Source organism: Blennius ocellaris (assembly GCF_963422515.1).
Source record: "Blennius ocellaris genome assembly, chromosome: 17".
NCBI classification, from domain to species: domain Eukaryota; kingdom Metazoa; phylum Chordata; class Actinopteri; order Blenniiformes; family Blenniidae; genus Blennius; species Blennius ocellaris.
Genome location: NC_137666.1, coordinates 19,505,330 through 19,520,298, shown reverse-complemented (window position 1 = coordinate 19,520,298; position 14,969 = coordinate 19,505,330). Strand labels below are relative to the sequence as shown.

At 40.4% G+C, this 14,969-nt stretch overlaps 1 protein-coding gene across 1 annotated transcript; it reads left to right on the top strand.

Annotated features, from left to right (window-relative positions):
* Window positions 1-2,365: 2,365 nt before the first annotated feature.
* On the top strand, window positions 2,366-8,403 carry LOC308142341 (uncharacterized protein; the record flags this gene model as incomplete). The annotated part of the gene is made up of 8 exons (XM_080512690.1): window positions 2,366-2,563; window positions 2,663-2,812; window positions 4,128-4,236; window positions 4,341-4,456; window positions 5,920-6,198; window positions 6,312-6,461; window positions 8,077-8,188; window positions 8,261-8,403. The coding sequence occupies 8 exons, from the start codon at window positions 2,366-2,368 to the stop codon at window positions 8,401-8,403; spliced, it is 1,257 nt and encodes a 418-aa protein (XP_080368816.1).
* Between the last annotated feature and the right edge of the window lie 6,566 nt (window positions 8,404-14,969).

Here is a 14,969-nt window from a genome sequence, read left to right as displayed (position 1 = left end):
TGTGAATATGTTTCATTAATTGAAGAGCAAATGGTGTAAATCAATGCTTTCCTGCTCCTAAAGCTGATGGACAGGGTGCAAACTTATCCACCAGGAGCTTAACACACTGCCTAAACCCACTTCACTTAATTTGAGGGCTCGGTGTTGAACAAAAGTATTAGAAATTAATGAAACTTTGCATCGTACAGTAAATCAGACTGAATAACCTTGTAAATAATGATACAGGAGGCTCAGCAGCTAATATCTGCATCTCATGGGTTTAATATACTTCACATACACAATTCAACAAGTGACTCTCATCTGCTCTGAAGGGCAGATGATAGTCTGCCCTCCATCGGATTTGTCTCATGAGCCTATCCCCAGCACTAATGCAATCTAAGTCAAAGAGATTGATACACCAATACCAAATTAGCATGACCCAGAGCGCCTTAATCTCCTCGCCGCTCCTCTCCGAGCAGAAAAGCAACATGCAGACTTCATGAGCCATATAACCTTGGGCGTGAGCCTTTTGGAAGACAGATTCAAGAAGACAAAGCCATGTGTTTAAAACCTCTGCAATGGAACTGAACTCACTCAGTTCGCTGGTTATTTGGCTTTAAAAAAAACAACAATTGAGTACAACTCACAGTGCAGGCTGCAGTGACTGTCATTAACTTCGCAGATGTTTGACCCAAAGACAAAGAAGTGGACAAATCAAAGTTTTGATCGTCCATGATGGCAATTAGAGAAACAAATGTGACAGGAAAAATGTTGCCATTGCTCGGCTACAGCAAGTTTTGCAAATTTATTTGAGAATCTGTGTTATAAGAAGATGGAAGTGAATGTCTGGAACAGTGTCATGCAACAAATGGGAGAACATGTAACGTCAACAAAAATCTAATGGATTTAGAGCAGAAACTGGTACATTTTATATTGTTTTGGTGTTTTTATTTATCTGGTTTCAGCAAAAGTTGGTGTGTAAGTCACATAATCAGTGAAGTTCTGAGACGTTATTGTGTTTTAGTGAATCTAAAGTAGTTCCACAAAGAAATGCTGACTCAGGGGTGTCAAACATGAGGCCTGTGGGTCAAAACTAGCCTGTAAGAGCCTCCAATCTGTCCCAATTATCCCCCAAGCAAGTTGTCAAACTTTCAAAGGCTTTTTTTTTTCTTTAGAGTATCGGACAAAACTCGACTGAAATATCAGACTGTACCTCCTCCTACAATCCCATCGCATATTCAATTGGATGGTTCAAATATAATCACATTGAAGTGTTTATGTGGTGCAAAATGTAATGGGATTACTTTTGGTCCATGCAACCATGGCTACCGACAGCCGAGCAGAGAAATCAGTGATGTGGCAGTAAACAACCAAGTCTGTAGCTGTCAAACTGGCCCCGGAGCCTCGCTATCAAGGACGACTTTGTTAGGACACACGTAGTGCAACAGTTATAGGAGAAGCTGAATTATGCTCATTTTGTCATCTCCAAAACAAACAACTGAGGAGATAAAAAATTACACTTCCGAGGAAGACTGCAGATGCAGAAGAAGCATGTCAGCAAGGTCAAAACCACCTCTACTCACTAAAAGGAGTTATATTGTAGCTATAGGAGAAGCTTTTTTGGACATTTGACTGTATTTTGCACCAGGAAGTTTCATTAAAATTGACTTTTTTTGCTCGTAGTTGTTTGGTTTTGTAGGGATTTCTTACCTCATATGGATCACTATTTATGTTATGGTTGGCTATTGATAATGAATTCATATATCATGACTGCATATCAGGACAAATTAATATTGTCTTTCCCCAGAAATGAACAAACTTTCTGTGGTCCTGTGAGATCCCAACAGTTTTGTAAAAAATATAGGCATTTCCATCTCGTACACTTTGCACTACAACAACAAAAAGTTTGAAATTAAAGGTTATTATGGCGCCAAAGTCTCCATTTTACCAAAGGTCTACTTCCGCAGATCTGTTGTGGTTCTATATGTATGTCTGAGTCTCTGGATTTGTTAGTTCATGACTGCTGTGACTTTATTTGGTGCTCAGATCCCGTCAGGTGCTGGGGACCCCTCATCCGTTTACATGATCCAAAACAATTGGCCTCCTTCACTAATTTGGTTTGCGCTCCCACATTTAGCTGCAGACTGAATTATCTCAACAAGAGGAAACCCTTCCAGCTTAGCACCGCAGTAATCCCGTGGCCGTACTAATCAGCTGTTGCATACGTAGGCTGGAGCTTTGGGATTCCGCGGGGTTATAAAAGAAAAACAAAACAAACCCCACTTCACCGCATGAGATGCCCATTTCAGGTGGAGCCACTTCATTGCAGAGGCTGAAAGCGACACCAGAAGCATGATGGACGGTTGAAAGCTGCCAAAGCCGAGCCATGGGCCAGTCGCAGCAGACGGAGACCGCTGAGACCATCGACGTCAAGTCGATTCAGGACATGTATAAGAAGTTTGTGATGGAGTGCCCGAGCGGACTGCTCTTTCTGCACGAGTTCAAGCGTTTCTTCGGCGTGGATCCGACAGGAGAGGCGTCCGAATATGTGGAGAACATGTTCCGAGCGTTTGACACCAATGGGGTGAGTGAGTGAAAACTGGTCTCACTTCCTGTACAATCACGTACGATGACGTACCCCTTCTCGTTACCCCCCCACCCTCCTGATTTATTCATCTTTCAGGACAACACCATTGATTTCCTTGAGTTCGTGGCGGCCCTAAATCTGGTTTTCCGGGGAGACCTGGAGCATAAACTGCGTTGGTCTTTCAAGGTCTACGACAAAGACAGCAACGGCTTTGTGGACAGGACCGAGCTGCGGTCAATAATGGATGTAAGTTCAACAAATCTGCCGCGAGGAATGTCTCACAGATGTTGGATGCAGGTGAAATGAGGATCTTGGAAATCACAGTTTGTTTTCTTCTCATGCATCGGCTTCATTATGGTTTTATTCCTAACGTCCTGGCGTGTTCTCAACGATTCCTGTTTTCCCCTTAAAGCCCCAAAAATCCACTGTAGAACTATATACTGCCACCTGTACTTCTCTTTTGGCACTCCACTGCTGTTTCCTGGGAGAGCTTGATAATAGGCTTTAATCTCAATCCTTGATCGGCCCGATTCACAGTAGACCTTTTGATTTGCCTTCCGAGAAAAACCAACGAAGACTTATTCAACCAAACGTAAAGCTTTAAATTGATTATTCCTTTTCTGTAAGCAATACTGAATAAATTGATTGTAATTGATTAGGAAGATTTATAATCAAGTGTTTTCTGTTGTGACTGGTCTAAGTCCTAGACAATCAGTAAAAAAAAAAAGAAATAAAATTGATCTTAATTATTAACATCTCTAACTTTATACAACACTTTGAATTGGATTCAGTTCATAACGTCCAGAATTTTTTTAAGTTACCAAAGATTAGGAGGGGACAACAACATATCATTCCCGGGGCTTACCTGCGTATTAGTCTATCATGAGAAGGAGCATCTCCAACACAACGTCTCTTTCATTTGGTAAAGACGAGATAAAATGATGAACGTAAGTCGGCCTTTTGTTGGCGTCACTAGACTGGGCTACTGCACCATCAACCTTTCAATACGAAGATACATCCAAACTACCTGAATACGTGTTGAGAAAAGGGCCGAGATTCAAGTTCCAACAAACAGGCGACTTTATATGTGCCGTCATGAGGATTCAACAAGTAAATCTACGGTGACACCACAATTTATTCTCAGTGGGATCGAGGGGTTCAACGGAAGTCTAAGTTCCTAATGGAGACGAGGGGTTAACCACTGTGTTTTGATTGACGTTATCCAGCGTCTTTTAAAGCCACTGGAAGGTCCATGACCAACATTTTTGGCTTTTATTAAATATTTTTCACCTCATCAGGAATGTCTGGCTCGAAGCGAGGAAACATGGATGGATGGATGGATGGATGGATGGATGGATGGATGGATGGATGGATGGATGGATGGATGGATGGATGGATGGATGATATCACGGACTTGGAATGAATGAAATTCCCCTTTTCTTTCCAAAGTGAGCCCATAATAATGAAAGAGTTTGATGCTCAAACACTTTGATTCCTATTTTTCAGTGAAATAAAATCTAATGTCCCTTTTTCTGTTTTTGTTTTTGTTTTCTTTTCGTAGAGCATCTATCGGTGTAAAATAGGCGCGAAGGCTGACGCGAGTGAAGCGCGGCTCACAGTCGATGAAGTTGTGGATCGAATACTAGCAATGGTCGATAGTGACGGAGACGGTGAGTGATGAGACACAAATCACAGCCGCACGTCATTTTTGTATATTATATTAATGCTCTTCTTTGACTTGTTTTAATTTCTCCATTTTCTTATTCTCTTGTAGGAAACATCACAATGGAGGAGTTTATTCGAGGTGCCCAGCAGGACCCGTGGGTGCTGAACATGGTGAAGCTGGACATGAAGCCGACAGGATGGGTGCTGGAACACAGGAGATGGAGCGCACATTTCTGAAGCGGGCCTCGCCTGTGGACAATGGAGGAACACGTTATGGCTTAAAGCTAGAGCTTTCTCAAAATGGAGATTCAGCTTAGTTATTTTGTTCGCAGATGCAGACTTTATAGTCTCAGGCTGTAAAACAAGACGCCTCAGTTCATCATCTGGCTCTTGGCACCATTTAAAAAAAACATGAACATAGAATTGTACATATAACCTTTTTTATTTCTTCTGAATTCTCTATTTTCTACTACTGTACTATACAGGTATGGTGAATATTTTCCGCGTGTTAACTGAAATTGCAGCCTTTTTGTTTTAAAGTGTCAATGTGTAAATATCAAATATTTATCATGCTTATTTTTTTCAAATTGTCATTGTATTGTTGTCTTTTTACTGTTGCTATTTCTGGTTTTTTTTTTAAGCAATTGACTCCTAGAATGTAAATACAGCATAATTACACATCAAAATAAAGCTCTGAAAAATTGTTGTATTAATTTCAGGGTCAATAAAAGAAAATATGCACAACAAGTTGTCTTGCTGTCAATTTATACAACTTCTTACATCCTACAGATTCTAATAACTCAATGTGGAGAGAGGTGTACTATTATAAGGAGTCTTTCCGCCTGGCATTATTGTAAAAGTATGACACTATGACACCTTTACATTGATGAGTATTTTGGAGACAAAGCCTCAAGCTGTATCCCCAAAGCCATTTATTTGTTTTAAAGGTATTATATTGTGTGAAATTCACTTTAAAGTAGTTTTAAAGTAATAATTGTCCCCATAGCCTGAGCACGAGGCTCCAGAAATGGAGAAAGTCTGTCCTCTCCTCACTTGTTTCATCTAATTTTTAGTTAACATATGCTCATACAGGGCAATCAGAGATCCTCCCTTCATGACATCATGCAGGGAAATATTTATTTTGTCCCAAAAACTGTGAGGGAAAATGCTAGGGCGCCACCAGAGGCAGGTTGACAAGTGATGCGTGGATTCCCGAGGCGAAGGTTCACAGACCCCTGTCCTTTAGTGAATGGAAGGAAGAAAAAAAAAACCTCTTTGAAGGGAAGCTCTTCATAAATCAATAAGATTAAACTCATCAAAAACCAATGAGCTTGTGACTTGAAAAGGTAAGCGAGAACAAAGCTGTGGAGCTGGACGAACCTCACCGGGACGTTTTCCGCCACGTCTCACAGTGGAAGACTGGAAGTTCGGGCTCGTGGTGAAATATGACTGCAGGGATAGCATGAAGGGGGTTTGTGACCTTGGGTCACCAGGAGTTCAAAGGGGGATCAGGCATGTGGATTACTGCTTTAAACTCAGCTTCCTGAAGCCTTTTGCTAAAAATAAGCATCTTGCTTGTGGGTGGGATAAAGTGTTACATGAATCAGTTTTTCATCTGCTGCACTCCCTTCAGCCTGGGGAGAGACTCTTGGCAGCAGCCATGGGGTCGACGCTCTGCTGTCTTTCAGAGACGCCGCTTCACTGAAGCGCCGTCGCCGAGCCAGGCGAGGGTTGCGCTGTCTTTCTTGGAGTGGCTGGGATTCGGAATGGGTCAAAATCAGCAGGTGCAGACAGCAGATGAGGAGCTGGAGTTGATGAGCATTCAGGACCTGTACAAGTCGTTCATCACGGAGTGCCCCAGTGGCTCGCTGTACCTGCACGAGTTCAAGAGGATGTTTGGAGTCCGGGCCGGCACGCCGGAGTCCGAGTACATGGACAACATCTTTCGAGCTTTTGACATGAATCATGTGAGTAACAAAAAAATCAGGTAAAAAGCCTGATTTTCATTGTTGAGAGAAAAACAAAACAAAAAAAATAAAAAATCCAAGCCTTTGAAGTGATTATCCGTGTTTGCTTCCAGGACAACACGATGGATTTCATCGAGTATGTGGCTGCGTTAAATCTCGTCCTCCGCGGGAAACTTGAGGACAAACTGCGCTGGTCTTTCAAAGTCTTCGACAACGATGACAACGGGCGCCTCGATAGACGTGAGCTGCGGAAAATTGTCAAGGTGAGTCAACTTTTTTTTTTTCCTGAACAAGGGTCTTGAAATGAACATCTCTTTATGGATTTGTTGGACATAATTTGTACCAGAAGGAATTAATTTATTAAAAAAAATGTCTGTGTTTATATTAGTCTACCTTTGCCTCTATTTGTCTACATCAAGCCTTGTTCATATTATTATTCAAAATTATTGAATAATTAAAAGACATAACAACAATTTAATAAATTATTATTAAATATTGAAAATTACATATTTAATTTTTGTTTATTTTTTATCCTGTCTTATTAAAGATTCAACTTTCTTTCTATTCATTCTGTGTAGAGCAATGCTTAGAGGAATTTCCCTCGAAGATTAATCAAGTATTCTATTCCATTCTATTCTATTCTATTCTAAAAATGACAAAATTATCCGGAAAATGCTAAAAAAGAAGGATGGAATTGCAAAAATCAGCTACAAATAAACAGCTGAAAATGTAATGAAATGTTTATAATCTACAATTGTAAATTAAACTTTCTAAACATAAGACATAAGATAAAGTTTTTATACATGTTTGGAAATTACACAATATGAAATGTTGGCCTCGTTTCAAGTCAAACATGTTTTTGCAGGTCCAGGTGAATTTGATTTGGTTGAAAATAAAAAAATTATTTAAAAAAAAGGCTCTTTTAGGTCATAAATGTTGCAGGCCCCTGACTATAGACTACAATACCAATAAGCATAGTCACTGAAAGGTGTTGTTACATGGATATTAAAACATTACAGATAAAGATTCAAGAGGCAAAGAGTGAAACAGTCAAAACTTGATCTTCAAATGTGCGGAAATGGATTTATTAGTACAGTTGGAGGCGAGGCTGGAATAGTTCAGCCTCATCGGTACTTGCGATGTTCTTGTTATCCTGTTTTTACAAGATATTTCCTTGATGATTTTTGTTCAAGAAAAAAAATGCACATATAGGGAAAATATGAAGGGCCGACGCTGCCTCTATCTTTGAACTTAATATTACTTATTTCACTTTACATAAGCCATTCATTCTGTGTCAAAGAATTTCCTCCCAGGGATTAATAAAGTACTTCTGATTCTGATTCTGAATAGCGACAACATTCATTTTTGAAAAGTGCTTTAAAAAAAGACCCTTAAATAACGAGAATATCTCAAAGAAAAACAGTTTACAAAATATGGAAAATTGCATAAAAGTGATACAAAATGTTTAAACTGGCTTAAAAATGCTGAAAAAAATAAGGTCAAACTGCTCAAATGGATGGATGGATGGATGGATGGATGGATGGATGGATGGATGGATGGATGATGGATGGATGGATGGCTGCTACATCATCAGGTAATCAGGGCTCATTAACTTATTTTAAAAGTTGCCCGATGTTCCCAAAGACCTGACTGAAGAATTCAAATTATTTTTTTAATCTTGCCCAAAAATGACAGAAACAACTTGTTTATCAGGACATAGTCTGATCTGTCCTGTCGCCTCGCGACAACATGAACTGATGAAGACACTTGGACAAGGGGGAGAAACCTTTTTCCAAAAACATATAACCTAATCCATTTACCCGGATGAATGAAAATAAGCCTTTAAACAAGAATCACCCCACATTGACTGTCTCTCAGATCATCTACCAGATCAAGGAAGGCTCAGTGTGCAACGAGACGGGCACCGAGAACCTCACCGTGGACCAGGTGTGTGACCGCATCTTGAGTGAGGTGGACGTGAACAGTGACGGTAAGTGGAGCGCAGTGGGTGCGTTTGTTTCCCTCGAGAACGAGCTGGTTCACCCTGAGCCTTTGTGTGCAGGTCAGATCACGCTGGAGGAGTTTGTCGACGGGGCTCAGAGGTCTCCGTGGGTGCAGAACTTTCTCCGTCTCGACGTCAATCCCAACCCCTGGATCCACAGGTGGTTGCGCGACAGGAAACTCCTGAGTCCCAAACATTCCTGACGGAGGGACTAAGGATTTGATTTGTGTTTTTTTGTTTTATGGACACAAATGCTGCAACTGGATGTTAGAGGGGAGAGAAAAAAAACACTGTTGAAATTCAACAAGAGGTTTGTGCTCCTTTGCTTGAGACACTTTGAGAACCTTCTGAAAGGAAGCAGCTCATCATGAGAAGGGTTCTTGTGCCTTTTGGTTCAAACCCTCAGAGAAGTGAGAGGAAAAACACTCGGATGAATCTGCTGCAGTGTGTGACCATAAATCCTGACTGGTGCTTAATGTAAGTAAGCTGGTGTGGCAGCCATTCAGGATTCCTATTGCCTTTAATGTGACATCCTTTCTACACTGATTTTTTCTTTTTTCTTTTTTTTACCTGGAAAATGTTATTAAATAATCTCATGAATTTATCCTCATTATAAATAAAAATGTTTGGCTCATCATGATTGTGAAGTGAAGATTATAAATAAATGGCTGATCTTTTGTGTGATTTAAAGTAATGTGGTATGAAGGTGCTCTTTCTCTTGTCCCTGATTTCTGCCAGCCAATAATTAATCACCCTCTTTTTTTATATTTGTCTGTTTTTTGCAGTATGTATATTGTGCGATATTATAATGATCAGTTTATGATCTTTTATGTCGCCCTACTAGCAGCCCAAAAAGCAAAGACGGTGCTTTGAAGCCTTCTTAATTATATTAAATTCAATAGAATTATACAAAATAACTTATTTGGGAATGCTTTCTTGTGAAATTGCTGTGTCTAAAGTATGTGTTTGGCTTGTGGATTCAATATCATGTCAATGTTACTAATACCTATAAATATGTAATATGTGATTGCTATGAATTATTTTGGATTGGGGAAAATAAACAATAATACAGATAAAAACTATTTACTTCTCAGTGGTTCCCCATCTTTCAGTTTCCAAGCATAAACAGGAAGTTTATGAGACTCACTTCTCTCTCTGGTAGCCAGAAAATAGCCATTTGTGGACATGAAATAAGCATTTACGGCCATGAAATAGTAATTTCAAGCCACAAAATATTAATTTAAGGCCACTAATTAGTAATTTGTTATCAGGGAATAGTATTTTGTAATGAAATACTAAATTGTGGCCATGGAATAGTATTTCTTTTCCAATGAAGCAATGAATCAGTGAATCGTGGCCATGAAATTTGATGCCACAATTTAAAGTCTTATTTCAGGGGTTATGTCCGGGGCTCCATGGCTGTACACTGGGTGGCAGTGTTGAGTCAATTTTAGGATCAGTCAGTCCAGATTGGGTCAAAGGATCCGAAAAGTCCCTCCTACCTCCTTATCTATCGACTCTCACTGACCCGGAAGTGTTTTGTGTAGCGGCCATGATAAGGACTGTCTGGATTCTATAACCTCCTTTAGCTTAGGAAACACTGATGCTTCCTTTAGAGCCTCCTTTAGCCGAGGAAACACTGACGCTTCCTTTAGAGCCTCCTTTAGCCGAGGAAACACTGATGCTTCCTTTAGAACCTCCTTTAGCCTAGGAAACACTGATGCTTCCTTTAGAGCCTCCTTTAGCCTAGGAAACACTGATACTTCCTTTAGAGCCTCCTTTAGCCTAGGAAACACTGATGCTTCCTTTAGAGCCTCCTTTAGCCTAGGAAACACGATGCTTCCTTTACCAAAGGAGACCAGCTCATGTTGACACACAATTCCTTGTGGCGACAACATTTAAAGGGACCTGCTCATCTGAGCGTTCAGGGAAAATCATGATGTCAGAAAAAGAAGCAGATTATGTAAGTTACCAAAGCAATAATCTGCCTTGAACAACTTTAAATCATCTAAAACCCAAATGTGCTTTTTATTGTCCATTTTCAGATCATTGTAGTTTTTTTCCCGCCACGGCAGACGTCACTAACTTGTACTAACCAGACAGGAAGCTCTCACATGTAGTCATGTTCTCTTGTCATGTGTAAATATATGATGATAGATAGATGGATAAAGACAGAAAGATCGACAGAGAGATGTAAACATGTTATTCATATATAAACACCGCTCTCCTTGCTTACCTGTCTTACCTGTTTATACTTGCTTTGGTAATTTGAGCTATTTTAAGACATTGTGGCTCATTTAGCGATATTTATTATTCTGGATTTTTTTTTTTTTTTTTTTAGGAAGTATTAGTATTTAGTATCCCAAAGTATTCCACAAAGCAGATCTGTGAGCACACAGTGGAACACCTTCAGCACGCAGACTTCAGAGCCAAATAAATCCTCCATTTTGAAGCTGAAAAACAAGCAAACCAAAAAAAAAATCAATAGAAATGAACTGAAGAGAAAATGTGTAAACAGCTGTGATCTACTTCTGCTTTGTGTTGCTCACTAAATGGAGAGCGGGTCACTATCAGAGGGAATTCCTAATCACCTGCAGCTTCCAGTTGCAACACACCTGAATGCTGAAAGGGGCTCGTTGTTGAGCCTTGTTTTTTTTTTTGTTTTTTTTACAAGCTTGATGATGACATCAGCATTAGACTGAGGTGTGCTGAAGCTGGGCGAGAGCAGATGCTTCCCCGTCTTGTCAGTGACAGCAGTGCGATCTGCTTCCAGGTCACTCGGTTCGTCTGTTCTCGCCGTTCTGACTGAACGTTTCTCACTTTCCTCTGCCGCTTCCCGCCTTGTGCCAGGAGCTGAAGAGGCCCAGATGTGCGCCCTCAGGAGTTCCAGCAGTCGCAGCTGTGAAGGCTGATTGGAGGAAGCAGGCGAAGGAGCATCAACTACCACGAGAGGAGAGAGTGAATGGCACTCCACAAACACACAGCCTTCCATTTGACCATCTGCCGTCAAACCACTCCGTTTTGTCATGGACGGAAACACAAATATCAATATATAAAAAAAAAAAAAACTCAGCCTGAAGCCTATTCAAATGTTTTACAGTATAATAATCCAGTTCAGGTTCTTCTTTTTTTGGTTTAATTTCATGTAGCTGCTTGAAAATCACATGTACGTTTCCACACTGCCTTAGCATGTTTTATTGAAAAAAACAACAACAAAAAAAACAGATATTTGAAAGAAGATATTCAGCAACAGACCAGAGTAGTGTGATTACATTGTCGTGACTAAACCTCTCATCATTTTCACAGTATTACAAAATCAAAATGATTTCAGTTCTATTCAAAAAGTAAGCATTGTTGAATGCTTGAATGAAGAAAATTACGCCAACGTGTTGGACATAAGCTTTCTAAAAGCAAAACGGATTTGACGAAGGCTGTGAGGCTCATGAGTTAAGAACGTAGAGCACGATTCAACAGATTCCTTTTTATGACACTGTGGTTTCTATCCTGTGGGGTTCAACTGGACCGACATGAAGACAAAGCGTCATAAAACATTAACTGTACTTTAATCACTTTTGATGGTTCAATGAACGGAACTGCTGCTGTCGAGGTCATGGCACAGACCACCTGACCAGTTTGTTTGTCTGTCATTCTGTCTATTTATTTATTTATTTATTTATTTAGCCAGGACAGCCAAAGGTCAAAGAAAGCCAAAGAAACAAAGGTCAATCACACGTCAAGCATCAAGCATGTGGAGCATGTCTCCCTCTTGCTGTGTTGAATGTAACTTTCCCAAGCAGTTTTTTTTTTTTAAAGGGGAGATATCATGCAAAATTCAGTTTTTAATGGTTTTCCTACAGTAATATCCGGTAAATGACACTCCAGAAGTGAAGAAAGTCTCTCGTCTCTCTCTCTCTGGCTTGATTAATTTTTTCGTCAAAACATGGCTAAGATACGAGCAAAACACGCCAGAAGCACCATTATTGAGTCTATCAATGAGCAGAGGAGTAGATTTTTACCGTCTTGGTCTGAGTCTGTGACGACCCAGTGGGTTCATTTTATTTTTAATGGGAATTTTTCTCAAGTTTTCAGAACATCGTTCAGAACGACACTGATTAACTGATAAACTTCTAATAAAGCAAATGTGGGAACTGTAAGTAAAATATTCTGATTTATATGCTTTTATATTACTTTTTGAAGCACCAGGCTGGTTAGTTTGCAACAGCTGATCCCATGTTCTGTTTGTTTATCGTGACATATTGTTCATGTCTGCAAAAGAAGCCAGTTTCCACTGGAGGGGAGAAGGTGACCAAATCCGAAAAAACTGCTGCCTATTTGTTTAATTTAATCAGTTTTGGTGTAGTTAGCCAACCGGCACTGCCCCTTGTTTTCTCTTTTGTTTGGCCCTCCTTTGTTATTGTATTGTTTTAGATTTTTGTATTAGTATTACAAACCTTAGAATTACCACTAAAACCCTCACTTCACTCAAGCCCACCTGGTTGTTACTTCCTACACTCACACTTTGAGTCACGGTCACGTTTGCAGTGGATCCAAGCAATGCTGACGTAGAAACAAACTCCCCAATGTGAAGAAAGTTTTGCGGTTACAGTCATTTTCGTTGTCGTGTAAACGGGGCTCAAGTCTGCTCTCCACTGCAAGTTGTCCTTTATTGGACGCCACCGTTACAAGAAGATGTACTACACACCTTAAAAAGAGGTTGGACGTCTCCACGGTAACCCGACGCTCAAGACATATCTTGTGCTTGATGCTTTTCATGTCTCTGTTCGATCATGTCTTCTCCACACCAATTCTACAGAACCTTCAAGCTTTGGCCAATAAAATGTGAGCTCGTGTAAATTCTATATAAATAAAGGTTTCGGTCACGTGTGTGCAGCTAATGATATTAACAGGATGTACAGTTTTAACGATGGAGCTGGCTTCAGTCAAACGTCTAATAATATCTCAATGTTTTCCCCCCCAGGCCGTTTGGAAACACACCAACAGAATTTGGTGTGTTGGATGGAAGAATGTGGCCATTGGCTTTGACAGAAAATCTGTGCTCACAAGTTTGTGTGATTTAAATTGAGTTTGATTGATGTAGAAAATCAATTTAACACAGGAGGTTCAAAATAGACTGTACTGGCACGGTCAGAGGCTCAAACGCAGAAAGCAAGCGAGGAGTGAAATCAATTCTGAGACCACGGGCAGAAGAAGGCTTTTTTCAGGATTGTCTCACCGGTTTCCTCTTTTTTTGTACATCGTGACAGCTTTGAATCTTTTTACACAGCAGAAAATGTACGTTAGTTTTGTAGGAAATTAAGTTTTGATTTGCAATTGGCAGAGCCGCGAGGGATTGCGTCCTACGAACTCATCGCTCAACTGTTCTTAGGCTGTTTCTCACCGAGTCCACAAGGAATACCCAGATTGTCGTCACTCCGCCCACTTTATCGAGGATACAGGATAATAGGATGACCATAGAATCCTCCATTGTGCTGCAAGCTTCTCTCACATTTGTAACAACAACCCTTTTTTCCGCGTTTCGTTATTGCGTGATGACATCGCGTACCTGCGTCGTTACGCAGCGCTCGCCATCCCGCATACGTTTTAACCCCTCTGCGGCGGAAACGCCACTCTACGGCAAACTTAGCCACACTGCGGGATCCCTGGTGGAAGAGGGTGGCCTCCCTTCCTCTAACTGGGCCGTCACAAGTCTTGTTTGAGCACATCAATGAAGGATTGGTTGGACTGAAAACCCAGGGATTGGCTCTCCCACAGGGCTGCTCCCCACTCCCTCCTTGATCCTGTCAGGAGACCAAGTCGGGAAGCGACGCAAGCTCAGTCGGAGTAAGACCGAGGTTGTAGTTTGAAAACTAACGTTACCTGAGTCAGGAAAGCCAGACAGGACCCAAGGTCCCCTGAACATCTTTCTGGGGTCGAGACAGAAGGTTCACAGAGCTTACAGTGAGCTGGGGAACCTGGTTAGTAGCAGGTGGTGATGAATGACGGACCTGATGAGTGGATAAACTTGAAACCTGAGAGGTTAGCTAAGAAAGTTGATTCAGTATGGCCCGATTCAGTGACGTGTGGTGAGGCTCCTGGCTGGTGAGGCACCGACTCCTCTGGACTCAGAATTACATTGTAAGAAGTGAAAAGAGCTTCTTATTTCACTCTTCATCCAACAGCATCAAATGATAATGCTTCATATCCCATCAACATTCCTCTTTCAGTCACACTGACACCAACACAAACATAAACACAAACTTAAACACAAACATAAACCCTGGAACATATTTGTCCTACAAAGAAAGTTTCTTTTAGAGATGGATAGAGCACCTACTTGTGTCCAAGCAATTCATATTTACTGTAAACAAATCAAAGTATAGAGACGTATGCAGCTGTTGGGATTTAAATCCAAACACAGCACTAATTTAATTTTGACCTTCAGTAAACATCTGTTATTTTTCAAACTTTAAATTCTGGTGCTTTAGTCAATTTTAATAAAGGTTGTCTATCAAAATGATAAGAAAAAAAACATTATTTTAGACCAAAAGTTTGGTTATCACGTAATTTATTTTTTTCTACTTGCTCCTATCTTATTTAAAAAAAAACCTATATAAAATATTAATATTTATTTTACGTACATTTGTCTTTTTTTTTTCTTTTGTCATGATGGCAGGTGAGGCACTGCCACACTTGACCGCACGTCACTGGCCTGATTATTTTCAACTAAACTGTGGAGGAGACTTTCCTGTTGGCTCAGTGTGACACCCTG